Source organism: Heloderma suspectum, chromosome 1 (genome assembly GCF_057233095.1).
Source record: "Heloderma suspectum isolate Gila_16-S chromosome 1, 16-S_ref, whole genome shotgun sequence".
Classification (NCBI taxonomy): Eukaryota; Metazoa; Chordata; class Lepidosauria; order Squamata; family Helodermatidae; genus Heloderma; species Heloderma suspectum.
This window is the reverse complement of record NC_139458.1, coordinates 212,852,506-212,878,610: the sequence shown is the minus strand read 5'-3', so window position 1 is coordinate 212,878,610 and position 26,105 is coordinate 212,852,506. Positions and strand designations below refer to the sequence as shown.

Genomic DNA, 26,105 nt, shown 5'->3' with positions numbered 1-26,105 from the left:
TTGAGAGATACGGACTTGCCTGAGGCCACACCATAAGCCTACGGCAGAGATAAGACTTCTGATTTCCTGTAGCTCAGCCTAACTTTCTAACTTCTGGACCGCACTGGTTCTCTGTCAACATCGGTGTCATCACATCAATTCATGACTCCTTGTGCAATTTGCTTACGATGGACACCAAATAAATTGCATAAACATTGCCTTGGATCTTAATGGGTGTAACTGCATGGGAGAGTCTGTTGGTGCACTGATCTCCCACAAGCCACATGCATTGGTGAAGCCCTCCCTTCTAATCTGTCCTCTGCAAAGAGGCAGGACTCCTTCATGGGCAGTGTCACCTAGACCTCTACATTATCTCAGTTTAAGATTTTTCCTATTCCATGTTTTCTCTCTGCTTGTTTCAAAGAATTTCTTTGTGGTTCTGGTTTAGCGTGAAAGAGTGCAAGATTCCCCCCCCCCCAACTGGCAGTGAAACAAACTGTTTTTGTTGCCAAATTTCCACGCCTAATTTGTCCCTAATTTATGATTCAGTTAAGCCTTGGAGGGTGCAATCCTATGGGGATAGTAGGCCGACTCTGAACTCAGAGGCAGCTGACTATCCAATGCAGGGCGGGCGGAACGCGGAGGGGATCTTCTCCTCTGCACTCCAGCTGCCCTGCATTTGCGGCTATTCAGCCTATTTCAGCTGTGAAGCCGGGGCGCCTCAGAGTGGGGGGGAGGCCGTACGACGCATAGGAAGTGTCATAACGGCGCTCCTGCAGTCCCCTCCCCTCCCTGCCCCCAGGAACGCCCCCTTTTCGGCCAGTCTGTGCTGCTCTTCCAAGCACGGGGATGACCTGCACCTCCTATGAGGCGGCAGGGGAGGGGGCGGGGAGTTGGGTTTCTGGGAACCAAGATCCAAGCTGGTTCTATGGCTGTCTAAATGCTGCCCAGCGGCCATAGGATTGCTCCCTAAATCTCTGTTCCTTTTGATCTATTGTATCTGAAGGATGTTAATTCTGTGCTGACAGAAATAACTACAGAAGCAGCAGCAGCAGCAGAAGAAGAAATAAGAAATAAGAAATAAGTTCAGCAACAGGTTTTATAGTTATGCAATGCCAGTTAGTTTTCTTACCACACTACACTGCACGAACGCCTTGAGAAGAATGTACTCCTGGTATTAGCTTGCTATACTCTAAACTGTTCTGGATAAAATAATCTGTCACTATCCATGGGGGTGAGAATGTCTCTCCATCTGCGGAAAACATTTCTTCCTCAGTTTTTCTCTTCTTTCTGATTATTGGAGTTCAGCATGATTGTCACATGTAACTGCATCACTATATACTTCCTACCAGTAACAGATAAGGATCCCAATATTTATAGCACATGCATTTGGGCTGTACAAATGCTAGTTAGCAACATCCATTATGAAGTCAAAACCTGCCCTGGCCACCTGGGCAGCTGTTACTGAGATAGATATGAACCCCTTGTCTCTAAGGTAGTTGTTATGCAAATCACATCTCATATTCACCATCTTCACCGTCTTCTCCAAAGTCTTCCCCATGAATTGAAACATCATCCTCTAATGCTGGGAAATCCACTGTAATGACAAATATTTTGTATTACTTTAAAATCCTACTTCACAAATTAGCAATAACCAACACTTTTCATAAGATATGTGGGCTTGAGGAAGCAATTTTTCCAAGGCTATTCATACTCAGGGCAAGCTTCCATTAATATTCTTGAGCATACAAAGGAAGTCATGTGCATCATAGTACCTTTTATTTAATTTCTAGCAGCTTTTAGGGAAAATGAGAGGGTGTGTGTGAAACTAGATAATTCTGATTGCCATTGAAACATTGTTGGTGGTGTTTTCATAATGGCTATAATTCATTAGTACCATGATCACAGGTATTAACTTTGTAACTTTCAACAGTGCACATCATTAGTCACCATTAACACAAAATCTATTTAGCACACTCTGCATGTCATCATCTGACATGCATCTCAGTAGACGCAAAGACCAAATGACCCTCTTTCAACTTGGTCCAAATGAATTCAAGGTGATTTCTGGAAGCTGTGCATCATCATTACCTATGTATTAATGTAAAAGCCAGAATATGCTAGTAATGTGTAGAAATTCAACAAATTGATGTCCATATTCAGGTAGTCATGCAAATCATCTCTACGAACCAAACCCTTCCTTTGGGAGAGACCTTTCTTTCGGTTCTTTGAAACAGATTGAAGAAGGAATATTGTGAAAACTGTGCTAAGGTTTCATCACAATATGTATTTCAATGTGCATCTCCTTCAGAAGTTGCTTCTGAAAGACAGTTGGTACATTTTCTAAATAAATAAATGCGTACCTACATGAAAGAAGTCATTTTAGCATATTTTCAATGTATGTTTCTTTAGTGATTAATGCATCATGTGGTCGGGATTTAGCTCTCCACTCCACCATCTGCACAAAGCCCCACATTCAAAGGTAGCAGAGGCTTCGTTCACACATGGACACACAACACTTCTTCACTCAGTATTTGATGGCTGGCAAGCTGAGTGCCAAACAAGATGAGATGGCACAGCAGTTCTGGCTATTCAAATGCAGAATGACCCCTAAGTAGGTAGGGAGGCCCAATTTTAAACAGCGAAAAGGGGTGCACAGGTGAGAGGGGACTAAACCCTCCCCTCCATACCTGCTGCTTATTTTTCTGCAGCCCCTCTCCTCTCAGAGAGAAAAGCTTCGGGAAAGTTTAGGCAAGGGTTCTGCATTCCTTGCCAGATTTCCTCTTACTGTTATAAACAGTTCTTCCCCTCTTTCTACATGATTGGTATATCTCTGTTTTAAGCACTTTATTTATTTATTTATTTATTTATTGCATTTATATCCCACCTTTTTTCCTCTTGCAAGGAACCCGAGGCAACATACATTATCCTCCTCCTCCTTCTCTCCATTTTATCCTCACAACAACAACCCTGTGAGGTGGGTTGGGCTGAGAGTCTGCGACTGGCTCCAAGTCACCCAGTGAGCTTCCATGGCCGAATGGAGACTACGACCCAGATCTCCCAGCTCCCAGTCCAACACTCTCGCCACTACACCACACTGGCACATGGGACTATTGCCATCGTGTAGACCTAAATGTGTGGACTGTTCCTACTGAAACGGGCTGTGTTTGAGATGATAGGAAGCATCTATCAGTGGCATCTAATCTGTGATGGCTTACACACATGCAAGTCATCAACTGATGTTATCAAGCATTGAACACGCTTGTGCAAGCAGGGGCCGAAGATGGCTGAACCTCAAACATGTTCAAGAGTGAACTCAAAGAACAGAATTGCTGGGTTTTTGTCCTAAATTATTTCCATTAAGTGCCAAAAACCAGAGTCACATAGAAACATTTTTGTCATTCTAGAAAAATGTATTCTGCTGTTCGGCATCTTTCACACAAGTTCAAACACAAACAAAAAACAAACAATCCGCCGACAATTTGTAAGGCCAATGAAGTGAAACGTGAATATGTGCCTGACAAGCACTGCACAAACAAATGCCTCACAAGCAGTGTGGTGATATAACATTCAAGAATTACAAGCAATTATTAAAACAGTAATTATTAAAACAGTAATTGCTGTGCAGAAAACTGTATGGGGCTCTACTGCTGGAACATGCACCAGCTAAGCAGTGTTGTAGTGGAGCCTGGGCTCACAGGGTCAAAGTGGTAGGACTTTTTGATTAGCTGGACGATGATATCATCGGCCACCCCACAACCTCTGTTCCCTCTGAGCTTAGCAGCAATCTTCAAAGGGGGGCGCGGATGGATTTTCCCAGCAAAATATATTGTTGCAAATTATCCCTGTTGTAATGCAAAGTATTTGGGGGTGGCTTGGTCTTGAATGGGCAATTATGATCCATTGGCTTTACAAAACTCCTGCTCCTGATGGAGATGAAAACTGCTAGAACTGGTTTATTGACTTTGAAATAAACTTTCTCCCTGGTGCTGGGAAAAGGAACATGGAAAATGTTGCCCTGGTAGTCTTATGCTATTTGGAGACTCGTTGTGTCCCTCTCTTTCCCTTTCTCAGGCTTCTCCAGCCAGAGTCCAAAATGCTAGCCACTTACGCTGCCCTTTGCCAGCTCACTCTTCTCTGACTGTCCGCTGATCCTGATAAAGTGGTTATTATGCTATGCGCTGCAGCTTTTTGGTATGTCTGTATGTGCGCACACATACCAACACACACATACACACATCAACACAGATGCTTGCATTTTTGGACTCTCCGTGGGGGCATGGCTATGGGGACTGTGATGATGAGCGCCTGGCCTTCAAAACTCACCACCACACCACTACAGGTTAGTATGTCTGGTAAACGAACAGTGTGATCAGCAGGAGCAAAAGAACTGATTCAGGAGTTTGTATGATCAGGTTTCAGGATCCCAGCCAGTGCCAGCCCAAGGCATTTTACTTTCTAGAGCAGAGTCCAAATGATCTGCTAGGGCCAAAACTTTAAAAGTCCGGCTGCACTATTCAGGCTCCAGTTCCTGCCTTCCCAAGCCACTTTGCCCTGCTGCATGGCTGGCACTGCTCACAGTACAACCGGTCCCCTTGCGCCAACACAAAAACCAATCCCCAACGTTGGCGCAACCACGGCCTTTGGTGCTGCTGTGCTGGTCAGCTCCTGTGCTTGGTTCTGGCAGGAGGGTCCCAGGCTGAGAGACTGCCACTCAGAAAGGGATTCAGGAGTAGCCACAGAGCCCTAGCATGCTTAGAGTGTGACACCTTCCCCATACTTAAAGCACTTCCATGGGAAAAAAAAGAGTGTGCAAGTCACCACTTCACAAGTGACGAAATTCCTGTATTGAAGGCATTTATGTGTCGAAGGCATTTATGTGTAGAGTGTCACATCTGACAACTGCACACGTGCCTGGTACTATGTATAAACCTGGCTTGCACCACTTGCAACCCTCCAAGCCAAGCACGTCTCATCAGCACATATATGCTGGCCCACCAGAGATTAGCTAAACCTCCATTTTTTATGGCCTGCCTGTCATGATAAAGCTGGGGGATTGTCAAGAACCTGGCAGGCCACAACGTGTGACAGGTGAGCTGGGTGTGCAGCTTGGTGTGCTACAAGTTGTGCAGGCACGGTGTATGTGCTCTGAGAGCCAAAGACTGTCTGTGACTTCCCAGTGCATGTATGCAGTTGTTTATTACATGACTTTCATGTATTGTGTGTACCTACAGGGCAATACAGATGTGGTCTAACATCAAAGGTGACATTCTGCTCAGGGTTTACCCACTATGTCCCACCTTCTGTGAGTGAATATCATCATGTGAGAAGAAGCTCTTAATTTTAGGCATTCAAAGGACTTCTCAGAGATGGCTGTAGGTAGACTGTTCTGGAAGGAGGTGTACCTTTCTCTTCCCTCCTCCCTAAGGAATGTGCTAATTTAGAGGTCTGTGAGAAGGACAGGAGCAAACCAAGCCCTATTGTTTGGGCAGTCTGTGCTAGCACTGGGTCTGAAAAGGAGGGAGAGAGCTGCTTTTCCTCTCTGCAGGAAATCCTATCCTAATAACGATTTCCAGAGGGGGTAGCCATGATAGTCTCTTGCAGCAAAAGAACAACAATCAGTCTTTGTTGTCACAGCACTATAGATTCCCCTGGACATCTGATAGGTAGCAGGAATCTGTTGGAGTGTTAATGCTGTGAATCCTCATCTCATGCTCAGCCTGTATGGGTGTGTAAATAAACCTTATATCACAGAAACACTAGTGATGTCCTTCTGCGCTAACAACCCTAGGTAAACTTTCAAACCCCTGAAATTTCTCACCAGTTGGAAGTGGGGTGCACATGCATAACACTGTATTACTACAGCTTTTCACTGGCTGGGAATGATGGGAGTTGTAGTCCAAAACTCTGGAGGGCACCAGGTTGGGGAAGGCTGAGATAGATGGAACAATGGGCTGACTCAGCGTTAGTTAACTTGATTGTCATTTATTAGGTGCCTATATTTGTCTAGATGCTGTGCAAAGATTTGAAAACAACACAGTCTCTGCCTACAGCTTATGATCTAATAAACATGACACAGAAGAAAGAAGAGATAGGTAGGCGACAGGAAATGCAGGTGCTAATTCTTCACCATTGTTTAATGACCAGGTGGAACAGCCACTGTGGGAGGATGGTCAGTGTAATGTTTACTAGAGAGCCTACTGTCAACCTAAGAGCACTAGATGGCACAAATTCTCATATTCCAATCAAGGAATAATAATAATGGAAGTGCCCTCCACAAACCACCAGAAATTCAATGCCCCATTCAGGAGCATGAGAAACTCCTGCTTTTTAGTGGGGCAGCATCAGAAATCAAACATGTTTGCTACCATGGTAAAGAAGGTATTGCTGAACAACAGTGACAGCCCAAACAAGAATATGCACTGCCAATAAAACCTTCACAGAACCAATGTCATTCCAACAAATCAAACTTCCATATTACAAATGCTGTATTTTGCAAGGCCATTTATTAGAGTGGCCACATATGCATTGCCAAAAATGAGGAAATGCACTGCCAAAAAAAGAGGATGGAAGAGGGTGCAGATTTGCATAAATTTGCATGTGATCATTCATACACGTAGATGCACGTTTAGAAATACTTGCTATAGTTCAAACAGAAATCCTATGCTTCTCACCATAGTGGGGAGGACTGTGACCAGGGGGCCTCCTGTGTGCCTGTCCAGACGCTAAATGTTGACGGGCAACTTCAAGGCCCCTGCTGCTCTCCCTGCCTAGCGTTCTTTATCTTTAAACCAGACTTGGGCTGGACACTCAGCCCTTCAAATACAGCAGTGTTTCTCAAACCGTAGGTCGTGTCCCACAACAGGGTTGCAGGACAGTTCCATCTGGGTCGCACCTACTTGTCCCTCGCACACATACACAAACACTGCCCCAGACTCCCTAAAAGTTAAAAGAAAGCTTTCCTTTCCCCTTTCACTGCCCCAGGCTCTTTAAGTGTGAAAACAAAGCTTTGTTTACGCCCCTCTGTAGCTGAGAGGGCTTCCATTCTCCTCCTCTGTGGAGACAGTGACCTGGTCTGCATGATCACCGTAGATCACCGTAGCCCACCATGGTTTGTTGCTAAGGGTGGGTTGTGGCGCCCATGGGCACCAGGTCGCCAGTTCAAGTCGCCACTACTGCAGCTTCTTGCGTCATCCAAACCCTGCGAGGGTGGCTTGTGGTGGTGGTTAAAAAACCACCCCACAACCCTACAGCAGGTCATGGGTTCTGGGTGGCTTGTTAACCACCCCAACAAGCCACCCTTGCTGGGTTTGGACAAGATGAGAAGCCGCCCCTGGTGGGGACAATTATGCAAATCAGCCGGAACACAATTTGCATACGCAGAGTAGTTAACAAGCCACTGTGGCTTGTAATCATGCAAACCGGGCCAGTGTCTGACAGGGAAATAATTGCATCTAGTGGAGCTCTAAGATTATGGAACTTGTGGATGCCATATTTGGAAAGAAATTCCTCCCCCGCACCCCAAACATTAACAGCGCAGAACAAGGGGAGCAGTCTGGGTGCCAGAGTGGACTGCTCTGGATCCAACCAAGGTCTATTTTCCAAATCCTGGGCAGGCATGCATAGTTGAGTTGGAAAGCCAGAGGAAGTGTTGAGTAGAGAGCAGTATACCGTGGTCATCAATCTTATTTCATTAATGAAATACTGTGTGTGAGTGTGTGTGTGTGTGTGAGGGGGGGGGAGACTGTGTATATGTGTGTTGTGCTTTGGCACCACCACTGCTCACCTCAGATTCCAGCCTTAAAAAAAGGTATTTCTTCTTCATCATCATCACTTCTATTTTTTAGTGCAACCCTATCCATGCTTACTCAGAAGGAAGTCTAGTAGAGTCCAAGTGGGTATAGGATTGCAGCTTTAGAAGCTGTTCTGGCTGAAAGTTAAAATCAGTGCTTGTTTGGGGCCTGTCATGCCTGTACATTTTTCTGCTTAAAAAAACCTTGGGCAACGTGAATTAATTTTTTTTTTATTGGTATGTCTGATGTGGTATGTAATTGGGTGGATGGGATTCTGTGTTGTGTAAACTGTAATAATTTTTTCCTGCTGGTTTGATGCAGTTTGGTTAGCCAAAATTATTGCGGGGGGGGGGGGGGGGAGGTGTGGTTGGCTGGCTGGCTTAATGTGTTATTTGTGAGTGAGCTCTGTGTGTTTACAGCATTTTTACCCTGCTCTTCAGCCAAAAGAGGTTCCTAGAGCAGCTTACACAGATTAGCAATAAGACAGTCCCTGCCCTCATGCTTACAATCTGAAAGACAAGACACAAAAGGGAAAGGGATGAGGAGGGAGGAGAAAAAAACAAAACTCAGGCAATCTAGGTGTTCTTTTCTGGCAGAGAAAGGTGAAACAAGATTCCTGCAGCTGTTCATTCTGGGGCCGATGTATGGGGCCAGGTTGGTCTCCCCCTAGCCATGATCTTCTTCCTGGGAGGCAGGTGATGTAAACTGTAGTAATTTTTTATCTGCTGACTTTATGTGGTCTGGGTAGCAAGACTTTGTGGGGAACAAATGGCTGGCTTGATGTGATAGCCTGGGCCATGTTTTCATTTATTACACACATGCACAAATCTTTTACTAGTTTTAATCATAGAATCATAGAGTAGTAGGGTTGGAAGGGGCCTATAAGACCATCGAGTCCAACCCCTTGCTCAGTGCAGGAATCTAAGTCAAAGCATCCCTGACAGATGGCTGTCCAGCTTCATCTTGAATGCCTCCAGTGTGGGAGAGCCCACCACCTCCCTAGGTAATTGATTCCATTGTCGTATTGCTCTAACAGTCAGGACATTTTTCCTGCTATTCAGCCAGAATCTGGCTTCCTGTAACTTGAGCCCATGATTCCGTGTCCTGCCCCCTGCGATGATTGAGAAGAGATCCTGGCCTTCCTCTCTGTGACAACCTTTCAAGTACTTGAAGAGCGCTATCATATCTCTTATCGAGGCTAAACATGCCCAGTTCTTCCAGTCTCTCTTTATAAGGCTTTGTTTCCAGTCCCCTGATCATCTTTGTTGCCCTCCTCTGAACCCTCTCCTGCATCCTTCTTAAAGTGTGGTGCCTAGAACTGGACAGAGTACTCCAGATGAGGCCTAACCAGTGCTGAGTAGAGGAGAACTAGACTGCATCAGGGCAGCAGAAGCAAACTCCATTTTATGCCTGCAGTCATGATGGTGAAATGATATGTGAGCTTAAAGTGAAAAATTGCTCATGCTCAAGGGTATTTATTTTTTAGCAAGTTTGGCAAACAGTTGTTCAACTTGGATTGGTGGGGGTGGGGGGAAGAAAACTGTTAACTGTGTAAGTCTGAAGATTTACTGACTGTAAGTAAGAAATTAGTTTCTTTTTAAATTGTGATTTAATTCTTAATAATATTATTTTGAAGAATATATTTAATACATCCAGGTTTTTCTTAACTAGCCTTAGTGTTGCTTCCAGTGATCATTGTTCTGCGTTCTGGCTTCACCTGCACCAGCCCCCATTTTGTGACTACTGGGTCTCAGTGATTTTCAGCCCTGTCAAGTGAGTCCTGGGAGCAGAAAGTTTGAGAAACCTTAAAATAGAGAGTACTTTAAAATAGATGACTGTCCTCTGTAAAGTAGGACACATGGCCACAGCACTGTTCACTCCCCCAAAGAGAAATAACCTGTTCTGGCTTTAGATACCCCAGCTTTTGACTGGAGCTAATTGTTAAGTAACATACATGAGAAAGAGATTAGAAGCAGAAATATGTCCCCATCCCCAAATCTGGAAATCTGCAGTCTGCAGCAAATGTTTCATATTATTTCATGGTAAAGCAGGCCTCAGAAAGTTCTGTCCAGGAGACCTTATAGGATGCAAAGATTTCTTATGGAAAGTAATTCTGTCCAGCTTAATCACAGTTGGAACCAGAACAGAGTGAGGGGTAGGAATTGGGTTGTTTTGTTGTTGTTTGACCAATAAAATAAAAGCAACAAGCTATATCATATTTGCAGGAAATAATTATTTTAAAAGTGAGTGCAGATTTCTTAGCCCACTTCAGGACCAACAGACCCAGATGGAAACATCTTGGCTCAAGAGCTGAAAATCTGCCAGAGTGCATCTTGGAAACAGAACCCAACGTGTACAGTGCCATTGAGTTCGGGGCGGGGTGTGTGTGTGTGCGCCTGCGAGGGTGCACCATGGGCCAGTTACAAATCAAGAAACAAATGGTGATGTTCACCCTTGTGACCCCATTGGATCTGAAAGGATGGGATCAGCAGATGGAACAAGAGCTACTTTTCGATTTTAATGGAAGAGGTGAACAGAGTGCACTTATAACCAATGGGACTGAAAAGTGCTTAACTTTGGCTGGATTATTTCCAGGGTTTCTTTCACATGACCTTTGTCAGCCTGGATCAGCGGAAGATAATGAGCCCAGGTGTGTGTGTGTGTGTGTGTGTGTGTGGTGCTTACACATAATCCCCCAGAAGCTGGAAATGGCCTGACACTCCACCTGACACGCACACTCCAGCCTACTTTCATAGGAGAGAAGACCTGCAGCCATTGGTTGGTAAACTGGGTGAACGCTCAGCTTCTCAGGGCTGCTTTCCACATCACAGAGGAGCCTGCCTACATAAGGAGGGGAGCCTGGAGAAACAGTGCATGCTAAGAAAGAATTTAACAGAAACGAATACTCTCTGCAATGTCGGTATTAGCCAAATGCAAAAGGCTCACACTCTGGGCATTAATCTTTAAAGCATGTACTCAAAGGAAGGAGTAAACAAAAGGGAAATTACACAGAGGCCCTGTGGGTAGGAGGCTGGGCAGCTGATCTGGGTTCCCTGCTAAGCTGTGGACTTGCAGGTTGCTTTCAGCCTCATTTCCCCACTTTAAGAAAGGAACTGCAGCATCCTATATCACAGGGTTATTTTGAGGACAAATATAATCCAACAACAGAGGTTGAGCTAAAAGAGAGAGGAATCAAAGAAGTGGTGGTAACACAGGGAATAAAATGAGATACTAGTTGAAAGCCCTCTAAAATTGGCAGAGAAATACCAAAAGATACCTAAATTACATATAAGTGCAGATTTTGGACAAATTACTCCTGTTGAAAGAAGGCTAAGGGGCTGTTAACATGCAAAAAGTGGGTGGAGACTTCACATACATTAGATCTAATCCCATCTATTACCAATCTTGGGAGGAAATGACATAGTAAAATCTAGCATCAATATATGCATTTTCTACAACAAAATGGTACTTTTTCCTCAAGTAACGTGTGTAGTATTATAACAGCAGAAGCAAGCTCCCATTTTATTTCATGACAGTGCTTTGATTTAAATGACTAAAATCTGAAACTGCACATACTCAGAGTATTTATTTATCAGAGGTAGCAAACAGGTCCCCCCCCCCCCGCTGTTTTTTACTCTAATATAACAGGAATGTAGAAGCAGTTATAAAACATGGAATGGATGGGAGATTTGGGTGTGTGTGGGAGAGAAATATTAACTGTGTGCTTCACAACATGGCTGTCTGAAGGCATGAGACCATTAAGTCCAGGATCTAAAATTACCCAGCTGTAGCACTGGGCACAACATATACTTCAAATTCCTTATATTCTCAAACTTATAATTTTACTGCAGAATGATTAGTTGCTCCAATTGAGCAAGGACTAATTTGTGTATGGAAAGTGATTTCTATACACAGATCACCTTGGCTGCATGCCCAAGACACGGCAAAATTCCCCCAGGTGGAGCTTCTGGGGATTAATCATGGTGAAAAGGGCGTAAGACCACATGCCTGCTGCTTCACTTAAGGAGAAGTGCTCCTCTGCTCCTCTTCCCTTCAAGAGCTGAGACTGTGGGCCCGTCTCTTTGGCAAAAGTAAAGATTTTATAAGTGCCTATCTGTGAAATAGGGCAATTCACATCGACTGTGGCCGTGTGCCTTGGTTTTATTTTTCTTCTCTGCAGTTTGTTGTGGGAAGTGGCAGGGAATTATATAAGAGTATCAGATAATCAATGTTTTCTAAAGAAAACATACTCTCCAGGCCTTAAAGAATGAAGCATACACTGGGGAACATTTGAATAAAGAGAACACGTATACAAAAAGCTATTTACTCTGCTAGTAATTTTCTGTATTCCCATTGCTAATACTTCTGGTACTTGTGTTTGATCAAAAGCTTTATCCCCCACAATCCCATTTCCTTTCCTAGTCCAGTTCTGTAGTGAAGCCTTAATCCTATTTAGTGGGGAATTGTTTGGGGATTCAGGCACAGGCACTTGTGGGATATGAGCAGGAGGCCACACGGGCTCCATTCTGAATGAGCAAATCTTGTGAATTCAAATTGCCACCTATAGTTGTGATATGTGAGGCTCCTTTGGAAGAGTGATGGCTTCTAGCAGACTTCACGGCCCGTCTGCCGCTTCTCCCTTAAATGCGCAAGCAATGGCTGCTTGATGAGAAATAGATTTGGTGGCCCATCACTTCAGTTTCCAGTTGCTGCGGCATATTACTGTAGACCGGCTGGCATTAGGCAGCACACTTGTTGGCAAACCTGAGCCAAGATGCTAAGAACTGAGTGCAACATGAAATCTGATCACTGGAGAATGGAGACAGGGAAGGGTCCCGCGAGGTCAGGATACAATTACACTGTGATGCACACATTTCCACTGCTGTCTTACCATGTGGTTTCCTTTTTAAACGAAAGCTGCTTCATTCTCTCAGCATGATCCAGAAGTTATTGCAGCCAGAGCATTTGCATGTGAGGTCAGTTTAATCCCGCTGGCTTCGGGGTGACTGACAGACCAATTTGTAATACCGCTGGAAGGAGCTACGCTGCTACCACTAGCCTCAGCACAACTATCCACATAAGCATACAGTGATTCACAGGTTGATGTGGGTGTCACACCATCTAACAACATACTGTGTTATACAGAGGCATTTTACACATAGAAGCATTTTGCCCATTCACTTAAGCTGGAGTCTGCAGGGAATTACTACAGCTCCAAGCTGTAGTAAATCCTCCAGCAGTAGTAAATTCTTCTTTTTGGTTTCAGAGCTGTGAATCAGGTCTTTTATTTATTTATCTACTTATTTATTTACTGTACTTTTAAACCGCCTAGTAACCAAAGTTCTCTGGGTGGTGTACAATGCAATACATTTTATGGGTTTGCATCCCAAATATTCCGTCTTGATGGATGTGGCTAGAAAAGTCCTCTCAATCAGGCAGTCTCCATAGCTATGCAATCCAAAAGCAGATCAGAACTCTCTGACGGTTTGTTATAATTCCCATCAAAAGATAGATTTTAATATTGACATTAAAATAATTCAAAGCAATTTGCAAAAACACTTCTGGCTTAAGTAGCTAAAAATGTAAATTCCTTCCAAATCTGATTTTGGGAAGTAGATATGCCAGCTCTTAAAAAACTGTGTCCAGGGCAAATGCTTCAGATTAAGCATATGAGTTCCAATATATATTTGTCATTTAAAATACCACACCCAGATATCAAATCAATTCAGTTACATTCAGTTGATATTTTAAACACAAAATAATGTTATGAAAGGCTAGGAAACAAAGTTGGAAAGCAACTGTGTAATTATGTAATTATGTTTTTTAAAAAATTGCTCCAGTGCGCAGTAACTTTCTTAAATATGTGCTGGATTACAAACTCTCTATGGCAGCTTTCTCCAGCCTGGTGCCCTCTAGATGTGATGGATTACAGCTGCATCACCCCCAGCCAGCATGGCCACTGTGTATGATGGGAGTTGTAGTCCAACATATCTGGAGGGCACCAGTTTGAGGAAGGCTGATCTATGGCGATAAGCTATAAAAATAACGCCCTCGTGAGCAATGCCTTATGAAATGGCTGGTTGCCAGTTTTTCCTGCATTTCTTCATCATGAGAAGGATAATTTATAAATCCTGAAAGAGGAAGGCTGGGTTTTAAGCCATGTATATGACACATCTCTAGCGCAATGCACATATCTGCTCAAAATGGCTTTAGAAAGTACAAAGAAGAGAGACTGACAATTGCATTAGGGTACTAAATGTATAGTGCTTTAAAATGTTCATGTGAAAGTCTGGGAAGAGATGTACACAGCCACTGTGTGACTTTTCCAGATGCTTTCCTTTAGTTTAGGCTTAAATCATATATGCAAACAGCATAGGTTATAGTAGGCAAGGTGATCGTCTCTAACCTCTTGCTATCACACAGCATAATTTCACTCAGGTGCTTCTGTATTCAATACAAAAAAAGATAAGAGGGGAGAAAGAGAATAAAGGCTATTTTCTCTCCTCACCTCTTCAAAGCTGTGAGAGAGGAGTTCTGCATTTTAACAGAGCAGTAGGTCTGGGGAAGGTGATGTTTAACACACTCTTATAACATATGGTCTCCACAATCTTAATCCACGCCTCCAAAACTGTGATTAGCCTTGCTGCTGAGGGAAAGAGGAAGGCACATACAGGTAACTGTGTTTTTCCCCTAGCGGGACTAAGGGCTCCTTCACCCTGAGCTTTTATCCTGCGATTGAGATTGCTCCTTCACGGAAGTTTGCAGGCTCTTTACATGATGCCGTGACCCTCCAGGGCGTCTCCTGCACAAAATGCCCTTTGTTCTGTTTTTAAATAGATTGCACATAATTAGCTATCAAATTACCCATTGTGTTCTGCTTCAGTTTCCTCCATGAAAAGAGTAAAAGAGGCAAGAGGAGGAGCGAGATCAATGAAAGATAATGGAAGACTCAGATACGGGGAGAAGGAGGGGGAAAGCAGAGGGGGAAAGCAGAGGGGGAAAAGGAAGCGGGTGAAAGAAGGAGTTGTGATCCTGCATTTAAAACGGAAGAAGAAAGCCCCATTTTAAATGCAGGATTTTAGGCTGGTGTAGAGATGCCCTAACAGCAGCTTGGGGCTGTGATTTAGACTGGGAACACAGCATGGGAGGCAGTAGGAAAGAGTTAAGCACTCCCTGTACTAGCACCACTGCTCTGATCAAAACCTGCTCAGAATGAGCTCCTCCACAGCTGCTTTCAAGTAGGGAAGACATCATCTCAGATTGCAGATCACCCACATCACATCCGCTTTGACCTTCATTATCTTCCCAAAGGGAGGGGTTTGTACAACTCTCCTGCCTTCCCCACTCATTCCCTGCTCAGGGTTGCAAATGTGAGGCCCTGCACCTCTTTGCATCTTGCAGGTGCCCCTCCAGATGGGAAATGAAAAGGATGTCCTTCTAGGCTGCTCACCTCACTCTCCCAATCTGGTGCGGGGAGTGGTGGGGCCAAGAAACCCCAGAGCAGGATGCAACCTGTGGCTGACAGGGGGGCATCCCTTGTCTGGAGCAAAACAACATTTGAGATTCCCCTAATTAATTCGAGACCTCCTTTGTGCCACAGTTCATATTTTCAATACCAGCCAGGCTTGAGTCCTGACTGATGTAACATAATGACAAAGAAATGTGGCTGGCTCTGAGCATAAGAACACCTCCCCCAGTGCTGCTACCAGTAACAACGAATCAGGAAAACCACAGGAAACTCCCAGGACTACAGCTTTCTGCAGTGTTGATTACTCAATGCAACTGTGATGTACACACCCCTTTGCCATGAAGTCAGTGGTACTAGTATTTCTTAAATCCCATGACTAACAGCCTAGTTCTTTCCATGTGATTTAATTGTAGTGGGACCAGAGGGGGAAGAGGTCACTTTCTTCATCTAGGGTGTCACAGGACACTTGCTCTAGCATGATACTGCTGCACTACATTGGGGCAAGATCCAAAGGCCATCAGTGTGCCTGGGATTGAGTCCTGACAACAGTGCACCAGTCATGGCCTTGCGCCATTATCAGGACTCCCTCACTCAATTTTGTGAGCTGCTGTATTGGCCAAACTCAGCAATGATGGCTTATAATTAACTACTGGGTGCACTTCATTGACCACTATGGGCTGGCTTGATGTGGTTCAGTCTGTCCTGTGTGCTGATTTGATTAGTCCAGGCTCCAGCAGAGGAAAGCATGACTTTGTTAGTCCAAGAAAATGAGTCAGACAAATACAAGTCTCCTAGATGCACCATTCCCGTTCTGGCTGCTGAACAGCCTAATCACACTCATGTGATGTCTTTGTCTACTGCAGACAAACATTTGATGTGCCCAACGTAATGTCGAAGCAGTTGTAAAGGAGGTTGCCTCCAATGGCCTTGAATAGCCATCCATGACTGCAAGGGCTGACACAGGTTTCTCTCCCAGCTGCCCTCTCTTTTTGTGAATGTGCAATATCATATCTTCTAACATTTAAATTCAAAATGCAGAGAAGCTAAGGAAGCTAAGGAGCTGCCATACCTTCCTGGGAAGTCTACTGCCGTACGCATTTAAATCTATACAATTACTTTAATAAAATATACTAGGGTGTTCTAGAAATTAATGATCTGAAAAACTATGATTTACAGCAGAGCCTTAAGCCAAGACTATTTTGCATTAGCAGAGGAACGGACTAAGGAAGAATTTGGCACCAACCTTTCACCAGAAAAGCAAGGGACTCTTGGCATTTCCCAAGAGAACCCAGGGAAAGGAAAAACTGCAGGAAATAACCTTGCATTAGGAAGCAGAAGAAAAAGGCTGATACACCATAACTACCCATCAAAACATGCCCATTACTAATTACAGATGTTGTCTTGATCTCCTAGATGTGCATTAGAGTTCAGAGAAAGAGATATGCATACTTTTTTTTTTAAAGGCAAGGCAAGAACCAGGATTTAATGGCATCTCTGGATACCCTGGGCTCCCACCACCGACCACACAAGTACCCATTTATGCATCACTAGAATCTAGGGCTGCCAACTTTTCATCTGTCCACGCTCCTGTGCTTTTAACATCTGCGTAGCAAGCAGGCAGACATTCAACAGCTGAAGCTTTTCCAGACATGACAGTGATGTGATGGCAAAGAAACAAACCCCACCTACTGAAATTCTGTGTATTGTGCAGGTGTTAAAGACACAAAAGATCTGCTGGGGAAAAAAGTTAGCCACTCTATTGGAACCAGTCCAGAATGCTCATGTTTGACCCAATCCTAGATCTTTTGCCAAGAGCTGGGTGCTAACTTGCATCAGGGCTCAGATCTGTTTTCAGTGGCTGAACTCCACCCTGGAACATATGAACAGACAAAAGTACATGGTGCAGAGTGCACTTCACTCATCACTGAGTCCCCAGGGGATTCTAGATCAAAGAGTGGTGTTTCCAGACACCTTCAGCACATGTTTTTTCTGGAAAGTAAGAGCAGGCTCCTGCTTGGGTTGAATCTCAGCTGGCATCTCTGTCTAGAGATGGGAGAAGCAGACACTACTGCAAAGAGATGTTGGTTAAAAATAGCATTCCAAGCCATCAAACATTGTGAAGGTTATACAGAAGTCTGCATCACACCACACCACCACCAGGTGGGCTGGGTGACAATCCACACTCCTCTCCCACAATGCCTGGCTTTGAGGAAAGAGCCCCTCAGAACCAGCCATTTGGGTCTGGCCAGCTCTCTGATGCACCGTGTTAGTTGCTCTTCTGAGAGCCCACCCACCCTCTGGCTCACTCTGAGAGGATCCTCAGAGCGATCCAGAGGGAGAGTGTCTGCTCTGAAGAGCGCTGCTGGCTGTTCTCCTGCTATGACTGGCATTTGCCACAGTGGGAGAGTGGCTGACAGGACTCTCTGGAACATCCACTTTGCTGGAGCAAAGTAGTGGGGGGGGGCACCTCCTGGGAGGGAAAGCATGCAATTTGCTGCTCCTCCTGCTCCACCACCTGAGGCAGGGGATTCACCCCGTCTCATGGGGGGCGGGGAGGCCCTGGAGAGAGGGATGACTATCCCAGGGTTGTAGCTCAGTGGTAGCGCACCTGCTTTGCATGGGAAAAGTCCTTGGTTCAATCCCAGCATCTCCAGGTAGGGCTAGGAAAGGATCCTGTCTGATACCCTGGACAGCCACTACCAGCCGGATTAGAAAATACTGAGCTAGATGGTTCAATGGTCTGACTTACTATAAGGCAGCTTCTTAATTCCTATGGACACAGTGAGCTTCATGGGAAATTTGGTCCCCCTGGTCTATGTATAACACTATCCACTGCTCCACATTGCCTCTCTGAATTCCTGGGCTGGATTGCAACCACATACCACATATTGTGTAATGCTACTGCTGCACAGGCGTAGCATTTCAGTGCTTAAATATCCAGATCAATGACAAGCTGCTTTCCCCACCCCCCAAAAACAGCAACTCTGAACTCCTTTTAGTTTACATAAAGACTAAAAAACTCTGCCAAATTGAAATGTTTAAATCAAACCCTGCCAAGTTGAAATGTTTTGGACAGAGCTTCACACAAAAAACAAATGCTTCTGGTGTCAGCCTGACAACCCACGGGGCTGGCTACACAATCGCACAACGACTGTGTTGCATGTTAAGGGCTTCCACACTGGATGGGTCTTTCCTGATTATAAAACACTTCAGCTTCAGACCACGGAGAGGCACCTACTCGCAAAGAAGTTCAAAGTAAAATGACGGCAAATTGTAACTGGAAAAAATAGAGACTTTGCTTCGTAAGTTGCTGCCTTATTAAGGGATTGAACCCCAAACCTTCTACATGCCAAGCGTGTGCTCTACAACTGAACTATGGCCCCCATTCCTAGCTTCTCTGTTATGGGAAACTTCCTGAACAATTCCACTAAATAGTTATACTTGAACCCTGTCCCCAAAGAGAACGCTCCCCCTGCCAAAATAAAACACCCCACAGAGAGCCTTCAAACATCTGAGGAGTGTTAGGGGGCTTTCACAGTTGAGAATTAAAAGTATCTTTCACTTGAATTAGCTGCTTAACGTCAATGCACGATTTACGATGGCCAAAATGTGCACTTGCATCACAAATGCCCCCCCTCTGTACAGATGACATGAAGAGCGTACGACAGCTGAAAGGCGATTTAAGAGCCATGTGTGAAAATGTCCTCAGAATGCTGTGGGTGGGAATAAACGCATTTCATTTTGCTGCTTGTTAATTGTTTTTTACACTGAAAGCAAAACCTAGGGCGAAGCACTGCAGCTGCTTCGTGTGCAACGTTTGGACCGTATGCCTGCATCCTCCGTGATGGAAAAAAGAAACATTTGGTGCTTTCAGGCATGTGTTTGGCACTACAGGGGGCTCCTGATTGGTTGAGACTCCCTGTGGTGTGCTCCCAGCAATGTATGCTGCCTTTTCAACAGCTTCTCCCGCTTCCCTTCCCCTTGGATCCCACATCCCTCTCTCCTTTCCCACCTGCTTGAGCAAGGATTCTCATTTTGCCCCATAGCAGGCAGGTGGATGGCAGATTTGCCAAGGGGCAGGGCAGGCAATGTGGTTGAATCCACCATCTTTTATATCTGTAAACCGACAGGATCCAATCCAGCATCCCTGTTTTAAGGAAGCTCAAATGCCTCTTAACATGGGAAGTGGCTGAAGTTGGTTCACTCTGTAGCACAGCCACAGGCAACCTGGTGCCCTCCAATGTTTTGGACTACAACTCCCATAAGCCCTAGGCACCATGGCCAATTACCAGGGATTATGGGACTTGTAGTCCAAAACATGTGTAGGGCACCAGGTTGCCTACTCCTGTTGTAGCAACTTACAGGTCATGAGCCTGACCGATGAGCCATCCAGGCCAGTATCTTGTCTCATAAATCCTTCAATCCAGATACCTCCAGGTGTTTTGCCAGCACATGAGATTAAATGGAGCTGTCCTTCATCTCTTTATATGGAGGCTGCAATTGTTAGAAGTACTGAGAATACCTGCAGCATTAAAACAGATGTTCTGGAGGAACCTTGAGCAACTTCATCAGAATCGGTTGCTGATATTCTTACATTCCAGGAATTTTTCTAGCTCAGCTTTGAAATCATGTTTTTGCCGTCCTGTGGCAGAGATGAGCATCTGACTCCCAGATTAGCCCTGTGCAGTGTGAAAAACATGGCCTGGTCTTGTTTCAAGTCTGCCATGTGTTAATTTGATAGTGCATTCTGCTACTCTACCATTGTGGAAAAGGGTACATAAACTGTTCATGCTTTTGAAAGCCACTCATTATAAGTTAAATGCTGATCATTTGGACATACCTCCCTTAGCCATTTCTGTTCTAAGCTGAACCCCTTCATCTTTTTATCCTATCCTCATATAGAAAGTGTTTTGCAGCAAAAAGCTTTCCCATTTTAAAATTATAGCCGCTTGAAGTTTGACCCTAACAACCCACTTGCCATTTTGACTTCTAACACTTTGCCATCAGATTTCCTCTAACTATGCACATTTGTTCCTCTGGGCTGTCTCTGTCTCTAGAGTAATAAATCAAATTTTGGTGAATCTGTCTAATGTGTCTGAAGACAGGAGAGTCATGAAAACTGATATCTACCGTGAACATGACCATTTTTGTTCCCCAGTACTGCTTTATCCAGATTAAGACAATACTAAAGCTGAAAGCTAATTGCTCTGATGAATCGATATGGTTCACTGAATAAGGAGGGGGGAAATGTGGATTTTTAAGAAGACTTTACCTTTTGCAAAAGGCTGCTAAGTGCTGCTGAAGCACTGTTATGAATTACCGAGGTGCTTTCACTTGATTCAGGTAATGTCTTCAAGTCAACTTTCTAAACATCATTTGCCAATGGTAGGATACACCTCAGCAGTAGCTTTCCCAAACTGCTGTTGTGCAGCTTACTGCTAAACCCAGAAATGTGGGACAAAGAGCCTGTAGAAAACAAAGTGTAGAATTGTACAACAATCTCTTTGTTAATCCTTGGCTTGGGCTGTACCACTTGGGGTCTTCCTGCAAATGCCTCCCAGCTGTTATGGAAGACCCCAATCCCTCTGCATCTTATGGGCAGAGAGTGTGCTGAGTCAGCATAAAAAACACCCTACCCCCAACTCTGCTTCAGTTTGGAAGCAGCCATTTTAAGCTGAGAAGTGTGTTGCCATTGCTAAATATCTTTAAATTGGCACATGTTTTGAAACAAGTATGTTTGTGTGAATCAATTGCCTTATTAAAAAATGAAATGTTTAATCAATTCACGACCCGCAACAAATAGCATAACATTTTGGATATTGCACTAAGGTACACATCATGTCCTGCTGAGGATGGGGTCAAATGGCTGAACAGTATCCCTTGAAGGTGACCTGTTCCAGCCTCCTTCCCTGAAAGAAGAATCCATCACACCTTACCTAGAAACATGCAAACTCCTCTGAGACATTTCACTACTTTTACTAGAGCCCTCTTGGCTTCCCTTGAAATTCCTCAGCTGTTTTGCCTGTCAAAGAACCCTCAGATTCCCTTCAAATTTCACTCCAGGTGTAATTTCAGTGGCAAATGTACTATTAAGACACATTTCTCCCAAGTGTACGCCCTATCCTATTAACTCACATTAGTGTGCACAATGCAAAGTATAGTTTCTTAACATTGAAATGGCACCCACTTTCTCTATGTAAATTCATTTAGCTCTATGCAAACTTGAAGTGGCCGAATCCCTAAGATTGAGACTAAGCTATTTTTCTCTCTCAAAAGCATCTGATGGGCAAGCTGGCCAGATACCCATCCTAATTAGCAAAAGTTTTACAAATGTGTTTTTTGAATGGCAGCTTGTTTTGCTATAGCAGAGCTATCCTGAATCCTTTGGGACATTTTGAAATGATGTGTCTCATCTCCTGAGAAATCTGGTATAATCACAATCAGCAACTGAACACTTAGGAAAATCCCCAGTGAATCATAAGGGTTGGCTCAGCTGATCAAGACATTTGAGTTTCTAACAAGCAATGACAGGAAGGAAAAACTGGAATAAAAGCTATCATTAAGACTGTATCCTATGCAGGAATGGGGTTTGTTCCTTGGCTGAGATGAATCAGCAGAACACCACTAGAACAAATTATTACCAGGGGAAAGCCTTCCTCACCTCCCGTCCCAGATGTGTGTTTGCTGGATATGATTACTCATTGGTAAGGGAAAGACACACCACATATGGTCAGAGTAGCTCTTCATCCCTACTCATGTCATTTCAGTGACACAGCATTGAAAATCAGGATCCAGGGACTGGGCTCAAGCAATCCCAGACTCAAATGAAGGCCTGCATTAAAAAAAAAAAAAAAAAAAAAGCTGAGCATCCAGCCTCTTGTTCATTTGGGTTCCCCCCTACTAGGTTTCCCACAATAGTCCCATATTTCTCTGTGCTAAAATTTATCACAGGAGGGATTTGTGGCTTCCTTACAGCTGTTTCCAGCTTTCACCACATTCTGGCAGGAGTTGACAGTGCAGTAAATGCTGATCTTCTACAAATCTACAGTCAGAAACTTTTTCTCTCTTGCCCTCATTTAGTTCACTGTGCTGGACCTCCAATCGCCAAAGAAAGGAAATCTTATCTGTCAGATCCTCGTGTTCATAACTATGTGAGTGGACTAGGGGCAGTATAATTTTTAAGGACAGAAGTGATGCCATGCTGCAGATCGACTTCCGTGAGCAGGATTTGTGCTACAGCCAAGAATCCCTACTCATAGACGTCGATCTGCAGTATCCTGTGTGTTCCCTCCTCATATGATTCATTGCTCACATGAGTAGACCATTCTTGTGAGTCACTAAATGCCAGATTATGTATGAATCAGCTCTTAGGTGGAGGTTCTCTAAGACACTAGGGATCTAAAACCAGGACTCCTGGCAACCAGACTACAGTGCTCATCTGCTGAAGGAATTGCAGGCTGAACTGTATTACTAAGAGGTGCCACCCAGACAGCGTAAGATGGCCCACCACTGGCAGATTTCAGCACCTGGTCAGCTGACCCTAGGAACCAATGGGGCTTCACGTGGTTCTCCAAAGACTCCACCCCAAGGCCTGCTCTTCCAACTGAGCAATTTGACTCCCAGTGAGAAGATTCTCCTCACTGTTTGCCTGCCTGGATTACAATGCTTGCCTCTGGCCCATCTGCCCACTAGTAGCCATTTTGGGGACTTGACCTTCAATGATGCCACTTACCTGACCAATAGCCCTCCTGACCTTGGGGCCCTGATCTGGTCACCACTTGGAACTCTGCCCTCTAACTCTGCCCATTAGGAGAGTCATGGAGCTGTCACATCTGTCTCTTTTCACCTCTTCTTCATAATATCTGGGTAGACTCTTTTGTGTGATATCACTGTGTCATGCATTCTCCCACCCAACGGCCAGTGATATGTGACAGGCGGCAGGGCAATGCAAAACATGAAGACATCACACATTGTGTTTGGAGGTGCCAGGGCTCAACTAGAAAGCCCTGTTCACTTCTCCTGTCCCAGTAGATTCTGGGTACGATCAGCAGCAGTATCTCTTTTGTGCCATCTCATTAGACCCTAAGACTTCCGAGATGCAACCAAAGACCCCTCTGTTTGTTGTGTGTGTGTGTGTGTGGGGGGGCTGTCAGCCAATCCCTCTGTGGCATTGGGGAAGGGCTGTAGCTCAGTAGTAGAGCACATGTTCTGCATGCAAAAGGTCCCAGGTTCAATCCCCAGCATCTTCAGGTACAACTGGGGACCAACCCCAGCCCCCCCCACCTGAAATCCTGTTACGACACTCCCAGTCAATGTAAATCAGGGGTGTTGAACCCCTTTGAGCACGAGGGCTCGATTCCACTTCCGAAAAGCTCTTGGAGGCAGAAGACAAAGGGGGCCAAAGTACCAGCATATCTGATCTTCCAGCTCTTCCAGCCAATACCTGAGCTTTAGCAGAGGCATTTTAAAGGGGGGGGGGATGCACAATAACCAGGAAACCACCAAATGCTTGGTCAGGGGAAAGGGGGTAGGGCTGGGGAAGGGGTAGGACCATCAGGGGAGCCCTGGAAGGCCAGATTGGGAAGGCTGGATTTGGCCCCCAGGCCTGAGGTTCTGCACCTCTAGTGTAGACAATGCTGAGCTAGACAGCCTGATCCACTACAAGGCAGCTTCCTATGTTCCCCATGTTCTGCCATGGACCCTCTGAGGTGTGTGAGAGGATCAGCAGAGGTTAGACACAGGACACTCAAGTCCACATTGCTCTCAGCTCTGCCTGTAATGGACGCTGCTCTTATGTGAAGTCAAGTAGAGTGAGCTTAGGAAACAGCACCTCTTTCTTTTTTATTATTAAGACACTGCACACTCAAGATGGATTTATGTGGCTCAAGATGGATTTATGTGGGTCACCTATCCCCTCATCTACTTGAGTCACTCTCTGTATGCACCATCTGAATAGATACAGTATGTAACGTACGTTCAACATTCAACTATATTCAAAGCATCCAGTCTTTCAAAGTATGGGCCATGGGTGATGTGGGAGTCACTAGTCTATGGTAGTGAGCATGGAATAAGAAGGTGTTAGTTTTTTTCTGGGATAAAATTTATCTTGAGCCAGAGTCTGTGATCTTATGCATATGATGATAAAATCCAATCCATCCCTCCCCCTCACTTCAGTCATTGGCTTTAATGTTTTAAGATTTAAGCCTCAACTCTCCAAAGCAGAGTGTTTAATGTCAAGAATTTCTGGAGAGACAGGAGCCTCATAAGCCTCCATACTTCCCCACCTGCGTGATAGAAATCCATAGCCACAACATAGCAGTCATCTTTAGTCACCTTATCTGGCCTCCTGCATTGCATTTCTATGTTGTCACTTCTTGTTCAGTGCATAATAACTTCAGCCCTGTTTGTGATAATGCAGGAAGTCTGGGAAGCTGCAGTTTCATCCAACCAGTCTCCATATTTTGTGACTCTCTCTTCACCTCCTGTCCCTCCCTCAGTTCCCTCTCCCCTGGGTGTCTCATACTGATGAGGCCCAACTCTCAAGAGGGGAAAAAAGATTCCCTAGAACAGGGGTAGGGAGCCTGTCGCCCTCCAGATATTGTTGGACTGCAAGTCCCATCAGCCCCAGCCATCATGAGAGCTAGCAACATCTGGAGGGCACCAGGTTCCCCATGCCTGCCCCCCCTATATACCTGACCCACCCACACACAAACATTATTTTATTTATTTATTTATTTATTTCATTTCTATACCGCCCAATAGCCGAAGCTCTCTGGGCGGTTCGCAAAAATTAAAACCAAACAACACACAATAAAACAATTTAAAATATACAGAACATTAAAACCACAATATAACAATACAACCACAATAAAACCTAGCAGCAGTGCAGGAGTTTAAAATGCAGATTTAAAACAACAAAGATAAAAATTTAGAAAGCTAAAATGCTAAAATGCCTGGGAAAATAAAAAGGTCTTCACCTGGTGCTGAAAGGAATACAATGTAGGTGCCAGGCGAACCTCACTAGGGAGCTCATTCCAGAGCCGGGGTGCCATAACAGAAAAAGCCCTCCTCCTAGTAGCCACCCGCCTCACTTCCTTTGGCAGGGGCTCACGGAGAAGGGCCGCTGATGATGATCTTAAGGTCCGGGCAGGCACATATGGGAGGAGGCGATCCTTCAGATAACCTGGCCCCAAGCCATTAAGGGCTTTGAATGTTAACACCAGCACTTTGAATCGGGCCCGGAAATGGACTGGCAGCCAGTGCAGCTGGAAAAGTACTGGCGTAATATGAGCTCGCAGGCCAGTCCCTGTTAACAATCTTGCTGCCCTATTTTGGACCAGCTGAAGTTTCTGGACTGTTTTCAAAGGCAGCCCCACGTATAACGCATTGCAGTAATCCAGACGAGAAGTTATCAGAGCATGGATAACTGTAGCTAGGCTATCTCTGTCCAGATAAGGGCGTAGTTGGTATACCAGCCTAAGCTGATAAAAAGTGCTCCGTGCCACTGAGTTCACCTGTGCCTCAAGTGACAGTTCTGGATCCAAGAGCACCCCCAAACTACGAACCTGATCCTTTAGGGGGAGTGCAACCCCCTCCAGAACAGGTTGAATATCACCTAGCCGGGCAGACGAACCACCCACTAACAGTACCTCCGTCTTGTCTGGATTGAGTTTCAGTTTATTGCCCTCATCCAGTCCATTACCGTGCCCAGGCACTGATTCAGAACAGCCACTGCCTCACCTGGTTTTGATGAGAAAGACAGGTAGAGCTGCGTGTCATCTGCATATTGATGGCACCTCAGCCCACACCTCCGGATAACCTCCCCCAGCGGTTTCATGTAGATGTTAAACAGCATGGGGGATAAA

At 44.9% G+C, this 26,105-nt stretch overlaps 1 protein-coding gene across 1 annotated transcript in view; it reads right to left on the bottom strand.

The window, feature by feature from the left end:
- NRP2 (neuropilin 2) overlaps window positions 1-26,105 on the bottom strand; it is a 228,783-nt gene that overhangs the window by 6,134 nt on the left and 196,544 nt on the right. Inside the window, exon 16 of the mRNA XM_084818435.1 lies at window positions 1,508-1,576. Coding sequence (XP_084674561.1) covers window positions 1,508-1,576 — 69 coding nt within the window. The remainder of the gene's footprint in view (window positions 1-1,507; window positions 1,577-26,105) is intronic.